Consider the following 14,078-nt stretch of genomic DNA (forward strand, 5'->3'; position numbering starts at 1 on the left):
GTTGCGCCGGGCAGTGGCGGGTGCGAGGGAGTGAGGGGGGAGGGGTGGGGGGTCCTGAGGCGCTGCTGTCACCGCCGCCTTCCCGCCCAGGCCCGCGCAGCCAGGCCAGCCCGGCCCAGCCCCGTCCGCCCGCGGCGCGGCAGGACCATGTCGGCCACGGACGAGCGGGCCAAGGAGATCCTCCGGGGCTTCAAGCTGTATCCTCCCGACGGGGGCCGTGAGGCGGGCGGGCGGGCCCCGGTCGGAAGGAGGGGGGGGGGCGGTACGGGGATCGTCGCCCCCCAGCGGCGAGGGCGGGTGCCGGTCCCCCGGGGCGGGAAGCGGGTTGTCATGGAAACGCCTCCCCGGCTGGGCTGTCCCCAATGGCGTCCTCCCTGTCCGGTGGCGGGGGGGTGTCCCTCCCGCTGCGAGCGGCTGAACCCGCCGCGGGGCCGGGACCGGCCCGGAGCCGGCTGGGGACGGGGACGCGGGGAAGGAGCCCCCGTAGCGCCGGGGCCTGGCTGCCGTCCCCGCCCCGCGGGGGGCTGCCGTGAGGCGCGGGGTGGCGGGTCCCCACCGGGGCGGTGGCAGGTGGCCAAAGCCCCACCACGGTGCCGGTCTCGGCCCTTAGCCCGGCTTCTCGCTGCACCGGAGCTGTCCGCCGGCGGCTGCTGACGGGCGGGCGGAGGAGAGGGGCTGGGCGGGAAGGCGGCGGCCCCGGGGCGGCAGGAGCCCCCGCCCGGGCAGCCGGGACCGCTTACAGCGGGCAGGTGAAGCAGCCCGGCGCCCTCGGTCCCGGGAGGATCTGGTGATCCCGTCCCTTCTGCGGCCTGTGCCCAGGCATCTCTGCTTGCGAAGGACACACCTGGTCTTCAGGTCCAGAAGCAGCATCTTGTTCCTTTTCATACCGTGAGGTACTGGCACATGCTGTGTTGGTCATGGTTGGTCGTACGGTCTCTTTTACTGCTAATGCTGATGTACTCGTAAGTGTTAATGCCTTTCTGTGCAGGTTGTTTTAAAACTTTTCACATTGTGCCTTTCAAAAAGTGGTCTCATTGCACATCCGTGCTATCCGACTATGAATTTAATGTTGATGAAATGAGACAGATCTGTGCTTGGAAGAGAAGTCCTGTGTGCACCCTTCCAACCTAGGATTTCAGTGAGGTAGAAAAAGGCTCAACCTAAAGGCCCACGTGCAAACTAAGGGTGGGAGAAATATGCCACGTGGAAAAAAGCTACTGTATTTTCACATAGTAGATTCTTCTAAGCTTGGAAGACAAATGCAAGCTTGCTAGCTTGACCTTTAGATACCAGAAAATTGTTGTGGGTTCGTTGGTGTGGTTTTTCTTTTTTACAATGAAAAGGACAGAAGGGTACAGAATACCCTCTTGATCTAATACCGTTAGTTCTAAACAGGGGGGTTTTGTCCAGTGAGATGTTCATAATCTCTACGCCAGCTGTAGCAGGATCTAATTTTGTAGGTTGGATTTAGACAGATAGCTGCTATCACACTACAAGCAGATGCTTTTCTTAACTTTTGAATCATTGTCCTCTCTCCCAGCTGTTAGTACTGCATCTGGTTTCTTGCTTCTGCACTGGCACTATTGACAGTTCTTTTTATTTATGAAGATGTGGTATTTTAGCTGTCAAAACATGATTTAAAAACCCTTTGTGCTGGCAATTAGAAGAAGAATAAGCTTCTGACAAAACCAGACTAAGCTGTTGGTAGAAGCAGGGAGTGCCTAGAAAGTTAAGCCTAGGGAACAAAGTTTGAAGTGCTTCTTGCATGTGTTTGTATATAATCTTTGCTGGATAGCAGAATTCACATGAAGGCCTTTGTCCAACTTTGGATGAAATAACCCAACAAATGATAAAATGGGTTAAGCAGAAAATAGTTTTTGCTCTTTGAGAGCATGTTAGACAAACCTGAGGTAAACTTCTATTATCTCAAACAGCCATAGCATGAACGGGAAGCTTTAGTAGAAACACTCTGCAGTTCCACATTGAAGTACCTCAAGCTTAGTCTTCCTTTGCTTGTCTTTGCAAAAAAACATGTCAGTTTTACTTCTGACAGGACAGTTTTAGGCAAATCTTTGATTGTGCTTCTCCAAAAACATGCTGGAATACTTTGATACTTGCCATAGAGGCCAGGTAGTATAAAGTCTGAGAAACATGAATGTTTTAAGAAACATTTTATAATTGGAACTTTTAGCAAGTTAAAATAGCTGAAAAATGCCTATGTATGCCTTTAGTAAACCAGAAGAGTGGCTGAACAGACATTCCTCATTTATGAGAGGAAGCCTTGAGACACTGCGCCATCCACACAGGAAACTACTCATGCCCAGATGTGACCATGCTCTCTGCAAGGCTGCCATCAGCTCAGGCTGCCACATCCTTTTCTGAGAGCAAGTGTGTATTCCAGAGAGCATTAAGTTTTTAAGAGATGCTTTATCTTCCACCCACTTTACTACTGGGTGTGCTAATTTACTTGATAGAAAGGAAGAGAGAAACATGTTCGGAAAAACTGTTAAATTTATACTTTGAATACTTGAAAACTTTTTCGTCTGCTCCCAGGAGAGAGGGAGTTCAACTCCACCAGCTTAAGCACATCCTGCAAACTTGGCATTTCAAACTGAACTTGCTTTTAGCACAAGAAACTAGCACAGTATTACACCTGGGGTCTGTATGTATTCGATTCCTTGTGTGGTAAGATCAGCTGATAGGGCAGCAAGCATCATTGAGGAAGCAGACTTCCAAAATACTTGCTTACTTTAACACAGGAAGGGCACTCTAGCTGGAAATCCAGTTCACATTGAGTAATCAAAGTTTCCTCAAACAAATTATGTTTACTTGTGGTTCCTGAGAAGAGGTTAATTAAAAGCTTTCCAGCTGATTGGGAGATGCTGCTGTGGAAGTTAAATTTCAGCCCAAACCCACCCTCTGACTTTAATGTAGAGGTATGCTTTCCTTCCTCTATGACACTACTGCAGAAACATGTTGTGGCTAGTGTCCTGAAATTCAAGCCAGGAACATGTACTCTCCTCTTGGATATTACTGTTTCGAAAAGAATAAAACCAAAGGAGAAATGTTTAATGCTTGCAGGGAAATGGGGTTATTCATTATACATTATTACATTTGTCCTTAGAATTTTTAGGGCACCAGTTAGAAATCAAACACTGACAGTCCAGTAAGTATGATGCAGTAAAAGATTGAAAGCAGCCAGCAAAAACTTTTGTAGCTCATCACTACTTCAGAGACAGTATTTGTTATAGCTTGGCATCAAGTCCGTTTTGAAGGCACTCACCCGAACAGCAGTTGTTAGACTTAACGTAGTATCTACAGATAGTCCTGTACTATGAGAATGCAGTCTCATTGTTTGGCTATAAGCAATATCAGTTCAGTTGGTGACTGAAGATTCGTTCCTCTGTAATACTGACCAAGCCTTATTTCTGAAAGTATTTAGCACAGCTGGTCCTGTCCTCAAATGCACGAGATCTGATTATGCCTTTTTTCTCCAGAAGATGGGATAGTTACTCTTGTCAAGCTTCGGAACAGCAGTTTACTTGACCCTCATTTACCCTTTCAACACATTCTTCAGGTTTTGTCCTGTCATTTTATCTTTAGAGTTAATATGTACTCTTAAATGTATGTATTTAGCAACCTTTTTCATAAAAAGGTAACACCAATAATGTATTTCCCTAGCAGTCAAAACTCAGGGGTTTTTTTTTCATAGCTTCCTTCTCACCAGCCCCCTTGATAATTTGTGGGTTGTCTGTGTATCTTTGTCCTGACATGAGCCAGTACAGATTTACTTTTTTTTTTTTTTTTTATGCACTATGTTCAGTAGAATGAGGAGACTGTAGACAGTTATCCTATTTAATTTGGTTTGCCAGCATTTGGAAAGCATACATGCTTTGCTTTCTTACATAGCATCCATGCTGTAGATTAGAAATATCCAGTCATGGTTTGTAACAACAGATTCACATTCAGCTCTTGAAGGACCACAGTTCAACTTTTTTGTGCACTTCTTCCTGTAGTGTTTCAGCTGGAACAGCACAGAAGAGAAAACCCAAACAAGTCAGTTGGGTCGCATAGCATGGTTCAGGTGCTGAGTCTAGCCTCTCAACATCCATTTTCTATTTTAAATCCTCCAGGTCAAACAAGATATCACCTATTTTATTTGCTTCTGTACAGAGGAGTCTCATCAGATTGGATCTCCATAGTGTTAATTGCCCTATAGATATTTATTAGGTTAGGATAAGTTTCTCCATGAACTTCTATTTAAGGCTGTGCAGTATATCTTACTGTACTTCAGAAATCTTCTGAAACAAATTAATATGGTGAACATAAGCATGAAGACACAATATTAACTGTAGGTCAGAATAATTACGGAGTTACGAAACTAGTATTTGTGGTCAGAATAAACATATACCTGTAGCTCAGGCACTCTGACATTTGTAAGCAAAACTTTATATGTCAAAGGCTGTCCTACTTTCTGGAATCCTCAGTGTTCCCTGTGCAACATTCTCTTAGCTCCCAGAGCTTCTTCCAATCCTCTGCTTGCCATTATTTTTATGTCTAGGAAATCATTCTAGCAGAGCATTAACCTCTTAGAAAGATGGAGCTGTAATGAAAATATAGTTATAGCAGAAACCATTAAGAGCTTCTATGAACTTTATATTACTGCACAGACAGAGACACTTCTACTTCCAACTTCTACCTGGTTTCTGCTGTACACACAGAAGCTGTAGTCAATGACAATCTTGCCTATCTGTTCCTAGAATAGTCACTGAAGTTTTGGACTAGTTTGATGCAGCATTAAAAAGTTGAGAAATCCAAATGGAAGCTCCATCAAATTGAGTTTCAAATTTATGTGTTAGGCCAGTAGATCTTTAGCTGCTTATTCACTTAAAATGCTTACCTGTTGCAGTGTTTACACAACTAACAAGGTAGCAGCTTTAACTGGCTTAAAAATTCCCCTCTGCTTTGAGGTTTCTTCTGTGCACTTCCTCAGATCTCAATTTGTTTAGATTTCTTGAATGTAATAGAAAGATGAATCGCCAAATTTATGGATTAAAAGGAGCCACTGGCCAGCTGAAAGAGGGAATAGGGCTGTCCAGAAGCTGAGCAATGTACTCTGTAGAGAGCCAAAGCAGAACCTGCTTGAAGCTTGCACCAGTGCAGTTTTAAAACACTCCGAAAAACATCAGTTTGTGCTCCCCATCCACATTGCTGGTTTCTAAAAACTAGAATGTTCTTCCATCTAATACATATAGTTCATTATTTATATCGCGTAAAAGTTGGTCTTCAGTTGTTCTTGAACATCCATTAAACTTTCCTGTCTACACACCTTAGAGTACAAGCAAGAGTTGTCCACATTCCCAGTTACTCTGCCTGCAGAACAAGTTCCCACCCTGGCATAATATAAAATGGTTTGGGTTGGATGGAACATTAAAAATCACTTAGTTCCAACCCCCCTGCCATAGACAGAGACAGCTTCCACTAGCGCAGGTTGCTCAAAGCCCCATCCAGCCTGGCCTCGAACACTTCCAGGGATGGGGCACCCACAGCTTCTCTGGGCAACCCGTTCCACTTCTCTGTGGAACAAGAGAACTGCCTCAAAGAGGCCAACATTTCATGTAGAAGCTTTAGCCAGTTTGTACTTGGTAGTTATACAAGTACCTTTAACGTATCATGATTGTTTGCAGCACTGACAGAAGTTCTGCAGTATGCAGTGATCTATAGTTCTGGCATGCTAAACACAGACTCATCGTGTTCCTTATGCATAAGTCATGAGTCATACCTGCAAAAGTAAAGCAGGAACAATTTTACTGGGTTTGGTTTTACCTGCCTGGTTCCTCAGTGAACACCAAAAACTCCTATGTCCTCCCCTTGATAACTTTCATTGAAAAAGGTATACATATTTAATTAAACTTAAACAGTGATTTGCATTAACTTTATATCTCAATGAGCTACAGTCAGTTTTCTGCATTTCAGATTTAATGCAATGCACTTGTAGTGTTGGAAGTGGTGCTTTGTGCCCTTGACAGTGGAAGGGGCATTAAGAATTTGCCATCACAGGAAACAAATCCGTTACCAGGTGCTACAGAGAATACAACACTGATTTAAAAGTGTAAGTTGACATTGAAGTTTGGGGTTTTCTGTTTAGTCAGCAATATTACTTCAGCACCTTATGGTTAGAATTGGGTTTCTAAGATCATTTCATCACTCCAAAGCTTACCCATCCAGCATCTGACTGGACTTATGGTTTCAGTATTTTTAATTGCTTGCCTAGTGTTGACCTGATGAGGTACCTAAAATAATGCAGTTGTCATTAGCAAAATTATTTCCCCTTATTTCCTTTATCTCATATCAAAATAATGTCATTTAGTCTTTGAATCCTTGGAAGTCATTGGTGCCTTATGCTTCAGCTGTTGTTACAGTATTTGAATTTCCACACAGCATCATAATTCATCAAGGGAGAATTGATAGAGCTTTTTCCCCACCATGCATCTTCACAGCCAACACATAGGAAAAAAGCCAAGCTTACACAGATGTAGACAAGCAGGGAGGCATCTAAAAATCCACAAATTGAACAGATACTGTTCAGAGTAGTGTATTTTTTTTATACAGACAGCTGATGTGTCTCCTGTGTTACTGAAAAAACAAGTTTTCTGGTAGCTAAACCAATCCTAGCATGGAAGTTGATTTGACTTGCTCTTACCATGTATATCTCTGAATTTAAGTTGATCCAGAAAACACGTTGAGTCAAAATTTTACATGAAGTTCATAAGATCACAAGCTGCTGTACTCCAACTTCTGCTTTTGACTTCCACAATTTATGTAATACAAGCCTTTTCTATTTCCCTCTCTAAGCTGGGAAATTAAGGCAGCTTCAATTCTGAGCTCAGACCCTCCATTTAATATAAACCAGTGTTTTGTTTACATCTAGATAGTCAAAGTTTGTGCAGAAGTATGAGGTACACTGGGTTCCCAGATACAGGTAACACACAGAAAACATCATGATCTATTAAGGGCAACCTGACAATATCAAATTGTGTCTTTCCCTGCATATTAGCATAGCAAAATTTATCACAGTTAGCTTGTAAGCACATAAAAGGCAACTTTCACCTGTCTCTTGCTCACCCATCTTATGTGCAAGAAACTATAGTAGTGAGCACTGAATACTAAAAAAACAGTCTCAGGGGCTGCCTTTTTATCCTGAGACTATATCAGGAGCACCCACAAAAACAAGAGGTTTGACATCTGTGTAGCATCAGTCTCAGAGCAGTGTTAAAGAATAGATGGCAGTTTGAGAGAACACCCCCATACACTCATTGGGCATTACTGTGAAGTTTCTAAAGCCGTTTGACATCATGTCCAAGTAGACACAGCAGGAGTGTTTGGAGGCTCTGTCCAGAAGACCCCGAACAGTAACAGAGGTTCTCATGAACAGTAGTTGGAACCACATCTCAGCTGCATATTACTAAGTCCTAATTGACAGCCAGGATTTTCAGTTGTGATTATGAACTTAATCATATGTGTGATATGAACTTCTATACTTAAGTATAGAAGAGACTTAAGGGAAATAGTATCAGATTAATTCAGCCATGAGTGAACCTTTGAGTTCATTATGTTCATGACTAGAATATCAGGCAACACTGGTCTGGAAGAATGTCAGACTTAGGTAAAAGCAAGAGCAAGGAAAATAATTTATTTTCAGTCAGCCTTTGGGATAAAAGTGCAGAAAAGCATCATGTTATTAAGTTTATCCAATCCTGCATTGAAAGGATTGCTTAACTAACTAGGAGTAATATTGTCTTCCATTAGAGAGAATAAGAGTGCAGGCAATTTTACTTAGTAATTCTGTAGAGGAGTATTTAGATGGGTCAGTCTGTATGCTACAGTGTACATAAATTTCATCTACTCTGTAGCAAGTCAGAAGGTCATTTGGTCTTTGGGACAGCTGTTTATATCCATCTTTTCCCATTTATTGTATCAAGAAAATGGGGGAGACATTAAATGGTGATTAAATTGATTACATTAATTTGTTATTAAAGCATATACCCCACCTAAGCAGGTTGCCTGCCTCTGCTCCTCACTTCAGATGATTTAAAGCTTTCCAAGAGGAAGGTTACACATGCTTAGAACCAAGAAATCCATCTGATGTTTTATTAAGTGTGTCAGAAACTTCTAATCAGGAACAGTCTGCTGGGAAAGCAGAGTGTTAATGTCAAGTCATTTCAGTTTGGAAAGTCAAAGGAAATTCCATTTTAGGAGACTGTGAAAAACTGGCTATTTGCATTACCTTAAGAATTCTTCCTGTGTTTGGGAAAACTCTTAGAGACTCTCACAAAGGGGGAACCCATTTTCTGTTCATGAGTTGGCACAGACTGTTGCTAGTTCTGTGCTTAAAGGGAGTTCTGCAACACCCCTAACTCCTCTCGAAGGAAGAGGTTTACAGAGAGAGAGGGTAGAATAACAACTGTTGTCCCCATTATGTACCACCACGTGGTGAAATAAACCAACCCATCTGGAAACTGGACACCAAGAAATACCTACTGACTTTAATACAGAGGGATCTTCTGAAGATACTCCAGACCTTTGACCTACAGTTTAAGTCTTCAGGATAGACTCTTCAGCACATTAATAGATAATAAAAGGATACTTGCCTGTCAGTCACAGCCCAAGTTCAGACTTCATTGTTTCTCTAGTAAAGTTACTTCCTTTCCCACAAGCTGAGAGAAGGAGGAAAAAAAAAAAAAAAAAGTCCTGTTTATTTCACTTGAACCTTATTAGCCTTTAAGTGACATTTTTAAAAAAGCTCAGTCTGGGAAGTGGTATGGGTTTGTTGCTTCTGAGAAAATGTATCTGTCCTTACATTCTTCTTGATGTGTGCTTCTGCCACAACAGCTGTGCAGAGCACAGATTACCATCCCCAGCTTTACTAGTCGAGCTGCTCAGGTGAGCACTGCAGCCTCCTGTTTCAGCCAGAATGCGGCATGCTAGCTTAAACAACTTAAGCAATAGGTTAAGGAGCAGAAACCTGTGCTGGTCAAGTAGATCAGGTTAGCAGATTTACAAACAGCTCAGCCTGCTAGATTTGAGGGAGAAAGTAATAAGCAGCTGGGGAGGGCTGTATAGAGCAATCTTCTCCAACCACTGCTGCTGTCAGGTGTCATGCCCACATCCTCAGTCTTAGGGGAGATGAAGTTGTTATCAGTGCAGCCTCATACTGTCTTCTCCAACATGCAACACCAGCTCACCTGAGGAGGCTTCTCACATTACCATGCTTAATTATCCTTGCAGCACCAATTCTAAAATCCTAGTTTAGCATTATTGAGCATTTTAGCTTCACATCACGAAGTCTGTGGTCACATAACTTTTTAGGTAAGAAAAATGCATTTGAGATTACTTTGGTATCATAGTAATCTTCTCTTCCTCCTTTGCAGTGTAAGAAGTCAGCATTACTGTGCAACAAGTTACTGCCCAGTCACCAAAGTCATAAACAGGGTCTGAGACCATGTAGCAAGTGCCATTAAGAGACTGTTCTCCTGTAGCTTGTGATGAGACAGACATAGGAAATCATTGGCTGAAAATCCCATGCAGCCTTGGAGAACAGACACATGTTGCTTTTAAAATACTCTTTCCAGAAAGAGGGAGAGAAACCAGCAGAATTCTCAATCCAGTTTGAACTGTTCATTTATGGCACCCTTATTAATCCACAAGGAGTCATTACAGTTACACTGTTGCCATAAAAACCACAGTATTTAAGCAGCTCTAGGAAGGAATTGTTTTCTGTTCTTCCCCCTGTAATTCCTTTAAAGGGAACTGTGTTATATTAGTGTAACACTGACCTTAAGCTCAGCTTCTGCACAGAAACATTTAGCTTCATAGAAAGAAAAAAAATGGTTCCCTGGCTCTCCTAGCATCTTCATTCTGCTATTAAAATAAGTTCCTTAGAGTTCTGAACAAAAAAACTCCACAAACCTATATATATATTCTTAAGTAGCCTGAAGTACTACTTGTAAAATAAAACTAAAAATTCCTTAAGGAAAGTTGTAAGCTTATCTTTTCAAGCTCCATTCCTCAAAGAAAAGGATCAAAGCTCCCTTCTTGCCACTGGCACATCCCAGCATGACCTCCTTCTCCCTGCCTATACAAAGTAGAGGTGAGGCATTAACCAGGCAATTGCAGAGCAATCCTCTACTCCCCCAAAACCTCTAGCTGTGCTACCCTTATTAAGGCCCTGTTTCTCATTTAAATACAGCCCTGACAGTGGCCAGGTGAAAATGTTTCACTGTTCATGATGGTTTCTTGCATTTGTTTCGCTGGTAAAACAGTAGTTCCTTGTTTTTCTGCTTTTTGTTTGTAGAAGTTGTAGTTTTGCCAGTTCTGAGACAGTAAATGTACTGATTGAAGCAGAGGAATGTTTTAAAAAGTGCAAATTCAAATAAAGTATTCAAATAAAATAAATATTTTAATGTAGGCATACCTGTAAAGAGTGCAGATAATGCTAATTATTTCATTTTTGAGCTTTTTTTGTATACAACTTCACAACATTGGCATTCACCTTAACATAAATGCTTATAAAGTTTACACTTTGAAACACCAAAATAATATTTTAAAAACATATTTGTATCAATTTTATGTAAGTCTAGCTTTTCAAGAACCGCATTTTTATTTTGTTATTAATAACTAAATTGAAAGAATCCAGTTGTGAACTACAGCTGATTGTATTATTTATACATGCTGTTCTTTTTCACAGCAGAAATAAGATATTGTTTCAGCTGAAAAAATATGAATATATTTTGATTAAAATTATAAAAATCAGATTTAAAATACTTTGAAAATTGAACACACAGCTACAAGCTTGTTAAAATAATAAAATTTAAAACTTCGTATAAATATAACTAGATTTTATTGACAATGAAACGTATAGGAGCTACGTGGAAGTAATAGAGGTCATTGCTTTTTCATCATTTCAGTGGACATTTCATTATTGTATCTCCACAGTAATGTTTTTCATCTGAATTCCAATGCATGCTGGAGCAGACAGATGCTGGTTTGGGCACAGACACTCCACCTTCAAGAGATCTCCTAGTGACATGCTCAGAGGTTCACATCAGTATAGTTCACATTAGTGTATCTATAGAGGCTGATTCAAGTGCAGCATTCAGAACCAAATATTGGTATTTTACCTATTCTAAACTGGTTTGGAATGGAATTTTTAACTTGTAATTCCATGTTTTGCTATAGTGCTTTTCCAAACAACTTGCTCTCTTTTCATACTGCCATACTGCCTAACACTGAGTAAAATGTGGCGGTGGTTAAATTGTCAACTCAGTAATCCACACTGCAAATTTAAGCACTTCTCATACTCTAGTAGGTTCCTAAAAAAGCACAGTAATTCTGTTGTGGAGTCCTTGTTTTATGAGAGTTCTGCATCAATCACTGTAAATCCCCTTTTATTCCTCCTCTCTTGCCTCCACTTTCAGCAGCCTCTGGTCCATTTACAAGATTAGTTTCCTCATGCAACTGCCAATCATTCCCTCCTGACTGTATTTTCAGTTTTGTTTTGATTCTCCACTTGTTTTGTATGCTCTTAAGTTTTCTTCCCTTCCTCAGAAGAGACAAGATAATGAACTTGTTTTCCTTGAATAATCTTAGTCCTGTCAGTTTTAAGTGGAAAATCAAAAATTGTTTGGTCTATATTACAGCATGTGGTCCTGCCTGCAATAGCTCTCCAGAGATGTAACCACTTGGGTGGTTCAGATCCATGACCTATTTTTCTCTTGTCCCTTTGAGAGCTACATCTAATTCTCACTGTGGTCTTCTCGTGTGAGTCTAGAGTGCCACTGACATCCACCTAAGTATTCACATCTTTACTTACTCCCTCGGCTTGTCCTTGTTGAGGTGTTGGTAATATTTTTTTGCCAGTTCATCCTTGGAAAAATAGGGTAGCTGACAGTGAAGATGCTCTTCCTGTTGAGTCATGGAGGCCTTGGCTTTAAGGGTTGCACTGTCTGCAAGGGTAAAGCATGCCCATTTTTCATGCACACGTAGCCCAACTTAAAAAAAAATAATGAACAAAACCACCAACAACAAAAAAACTCAACTGAAGTATTTGTAGCTCCAATGAAATTCAGGCCAGTATAGGCCACATGGATTGTAGATCTAAGGAACCGTTTCAGCTAATGCCAGGAAAAGGGTGGCTTGTTCTCTTGCTGTGCCATGTCAGCAAATAGGAGATTGGCATTTGTTGTTGTGGACTTTATGAAAAGTGCTTGTCATAGCTGTTACTTTGGTTGACTTGAATTTTTATTTTGTTTAATAGGTGAAGATGCCAGGGCTAAACACTCTTTTACTATAACATGTCAGGAAGATTAAATCCCCTTGTGATTCTCTGATTACATTTCAAGGATACTGAGTTGCTTTCTCAGAGAACTGTAGCGATCTGTAGATGTATCCCTGGTTACAGAACAGCACAGGACTGAAACAGCAAGGGATACGCTGTATGTGAGAGATTGTGGGGCAACTAAAGATGCAGAGGTTCAAAAAAGCCTGAAGTGCTTTGAGTGAACCACCTTGAGTAGAACTGAGTGACTTCTGCTCTGCCAGCTCCAGTGTCGCATTAATGCCGGTGCAGATATGCTAAGTATCGCTATGAGATTGAACAAAACAGTAGAACTGTGTTCAGCTGGCATTGCTTCTGCTGCAATAGCTAGTTTTCACCGCTGTCATAAACACAAGTCCTTATAGACTAATTAACAGATGTACTGCAGCAGCAGCACTTGTTTCACCTTTTCCCTGAAGGCCACAATTGGCATTTGCTTTCAAAGCTATGTAAAGAGTATCTTTTCAGGATTTCATTAATTTTTGTCAGTTTTTAGCATTACCTGTGGGAGAGGGCGTATGAGCACACCTGGAAAAGCAAGTTCAATTGTCTGGCCTATTTTTTAGAATAGCAACAGAGCTGTAATCCCACCCTGAGGGAATACACACCATCTCTATGCCAACTGGCTTGGGCAATATGGAGCTTGTCGGTGCCAGTTTTTGAACGGATGTAGCTACACTATGTAAATGTACTGCACTGAAATAAAGCGGTGTCTATACTTTTCTTCCCCGGTGTCAAAGAAGAGGTAGCTATGCTGCTGCAAAAAAGCTGTGAGCTAGATAAACCCATATGGTTTATATGCTTAAAATTTACTCCAGCTTAACTATTTCTGCATGATTTCCCCACTGTGCATACTTTTATCCCAAGATGAGTATGTCCAGTTCCAAATCACAGACGACACCTAAAAGCTTTGGATTTGGAATCTCTTGATGCAGAATAAGAACAGCCAGGCAAGGGTTAAATAAGGGATAGTTAGCTCAACTCTAAATTCTCTCTATGCCTTAATCTGGATTGGCTTCTATGCATTGACAGATGCCTAATTAATTAAATTGCTGTTGAAAGGTACTGTTTAAAAATTAACATTGTGTTGCTGAAGTATTGAGGAGCAAATTCTCTTTCCATAGAGGAAGGGGAATTTAGACAGAATCAGTGTGTGAATGCAAAAGAAATTCAGTGCTTGACCTTTTATTTCTACCTCCTCTGAGACTGCCAACAAGAATGTCTAAGTGTTCCCATTACCGTTGATTTTGGTGGTGTGAACACCTTCCTATTCACAATTAGAATAAAAATCACAAGCTCATTTCCTGGAAGGTAGGAGCTATCAGACGTAATGACTGCAAGCTTTATTGATCTGATGGGGATTTGGAGTGCTAACAGACAGCCTAAAGTTTCCATGGCCAAATAAAAATTCCCTGAATCCCTGGAGTCCTTTGCACAAATGAATTCTTCCTCTTTTACAGATCTCTCTGAAATCAAGACATGTCTCTGTGAAGACTGAGCTACAGGTTTTCCCTAAAAGTTTTTACAGTCTTTTTCAATAGTGATTTTTTGCTTTGTTCTGTATAGGTGGACACACCTCACTTGACAGTGACTCTGAAATCTCCCTGGCCTAGTTTCTGTTCTCAGCAGCACAAGTTCAAATATGCTCTTGAAGATTATATTTCTTGAAGCAATTTTATTTTCACTCTTTTCTGATTCCCTG

At 41.3% G+C, this 14,078-nt stretch overlaps 1 protein-coding gene across 3 annotated transcripts in view; it reads left to right on the plus strand.

Moving 5' to 3' along the window:
* The first annotated feature begins 24 nt into the window (after positions 1 to 24).
* The window catches only part of PDE6D (phosphodiesterase 6D), a 38,127-nt gene continuing 24,073 nt past the window's right edge, over positions 25 to 14,078 (plus strand). Inside the window, exon 1 of one of the 3 annotated variants that reach the window (XM_080409908.1) lies at positions 25 to 197. In XM_080409908.1, the coding sequence (XP_080266034.1) occupies positions 148 to 197 (50 nt within the window). In that variant the 5' untranslated portion in view covers positions 25 to 147. Of the gene's footprint in view, positions 198 to 372; positions 874 to 14,078 lie in introns of those variants that run through there. The other 2 variants (XM_080409906.1, XM_080409907.1) reach the window with 2 other exon arrangements.

The sequence above is a fragment of the Falco punctatus genome, assembly GCF_963210335.1.
Source record: "Falco punctatus genome assembly, chromosome: 13".
Taxonomy (NCBI): domain Eukaryota; kingdom Metazoa; phylum Chordata; class Aves; order Falconiformes; family Falconidae; genus Falco; species Falco punctatus.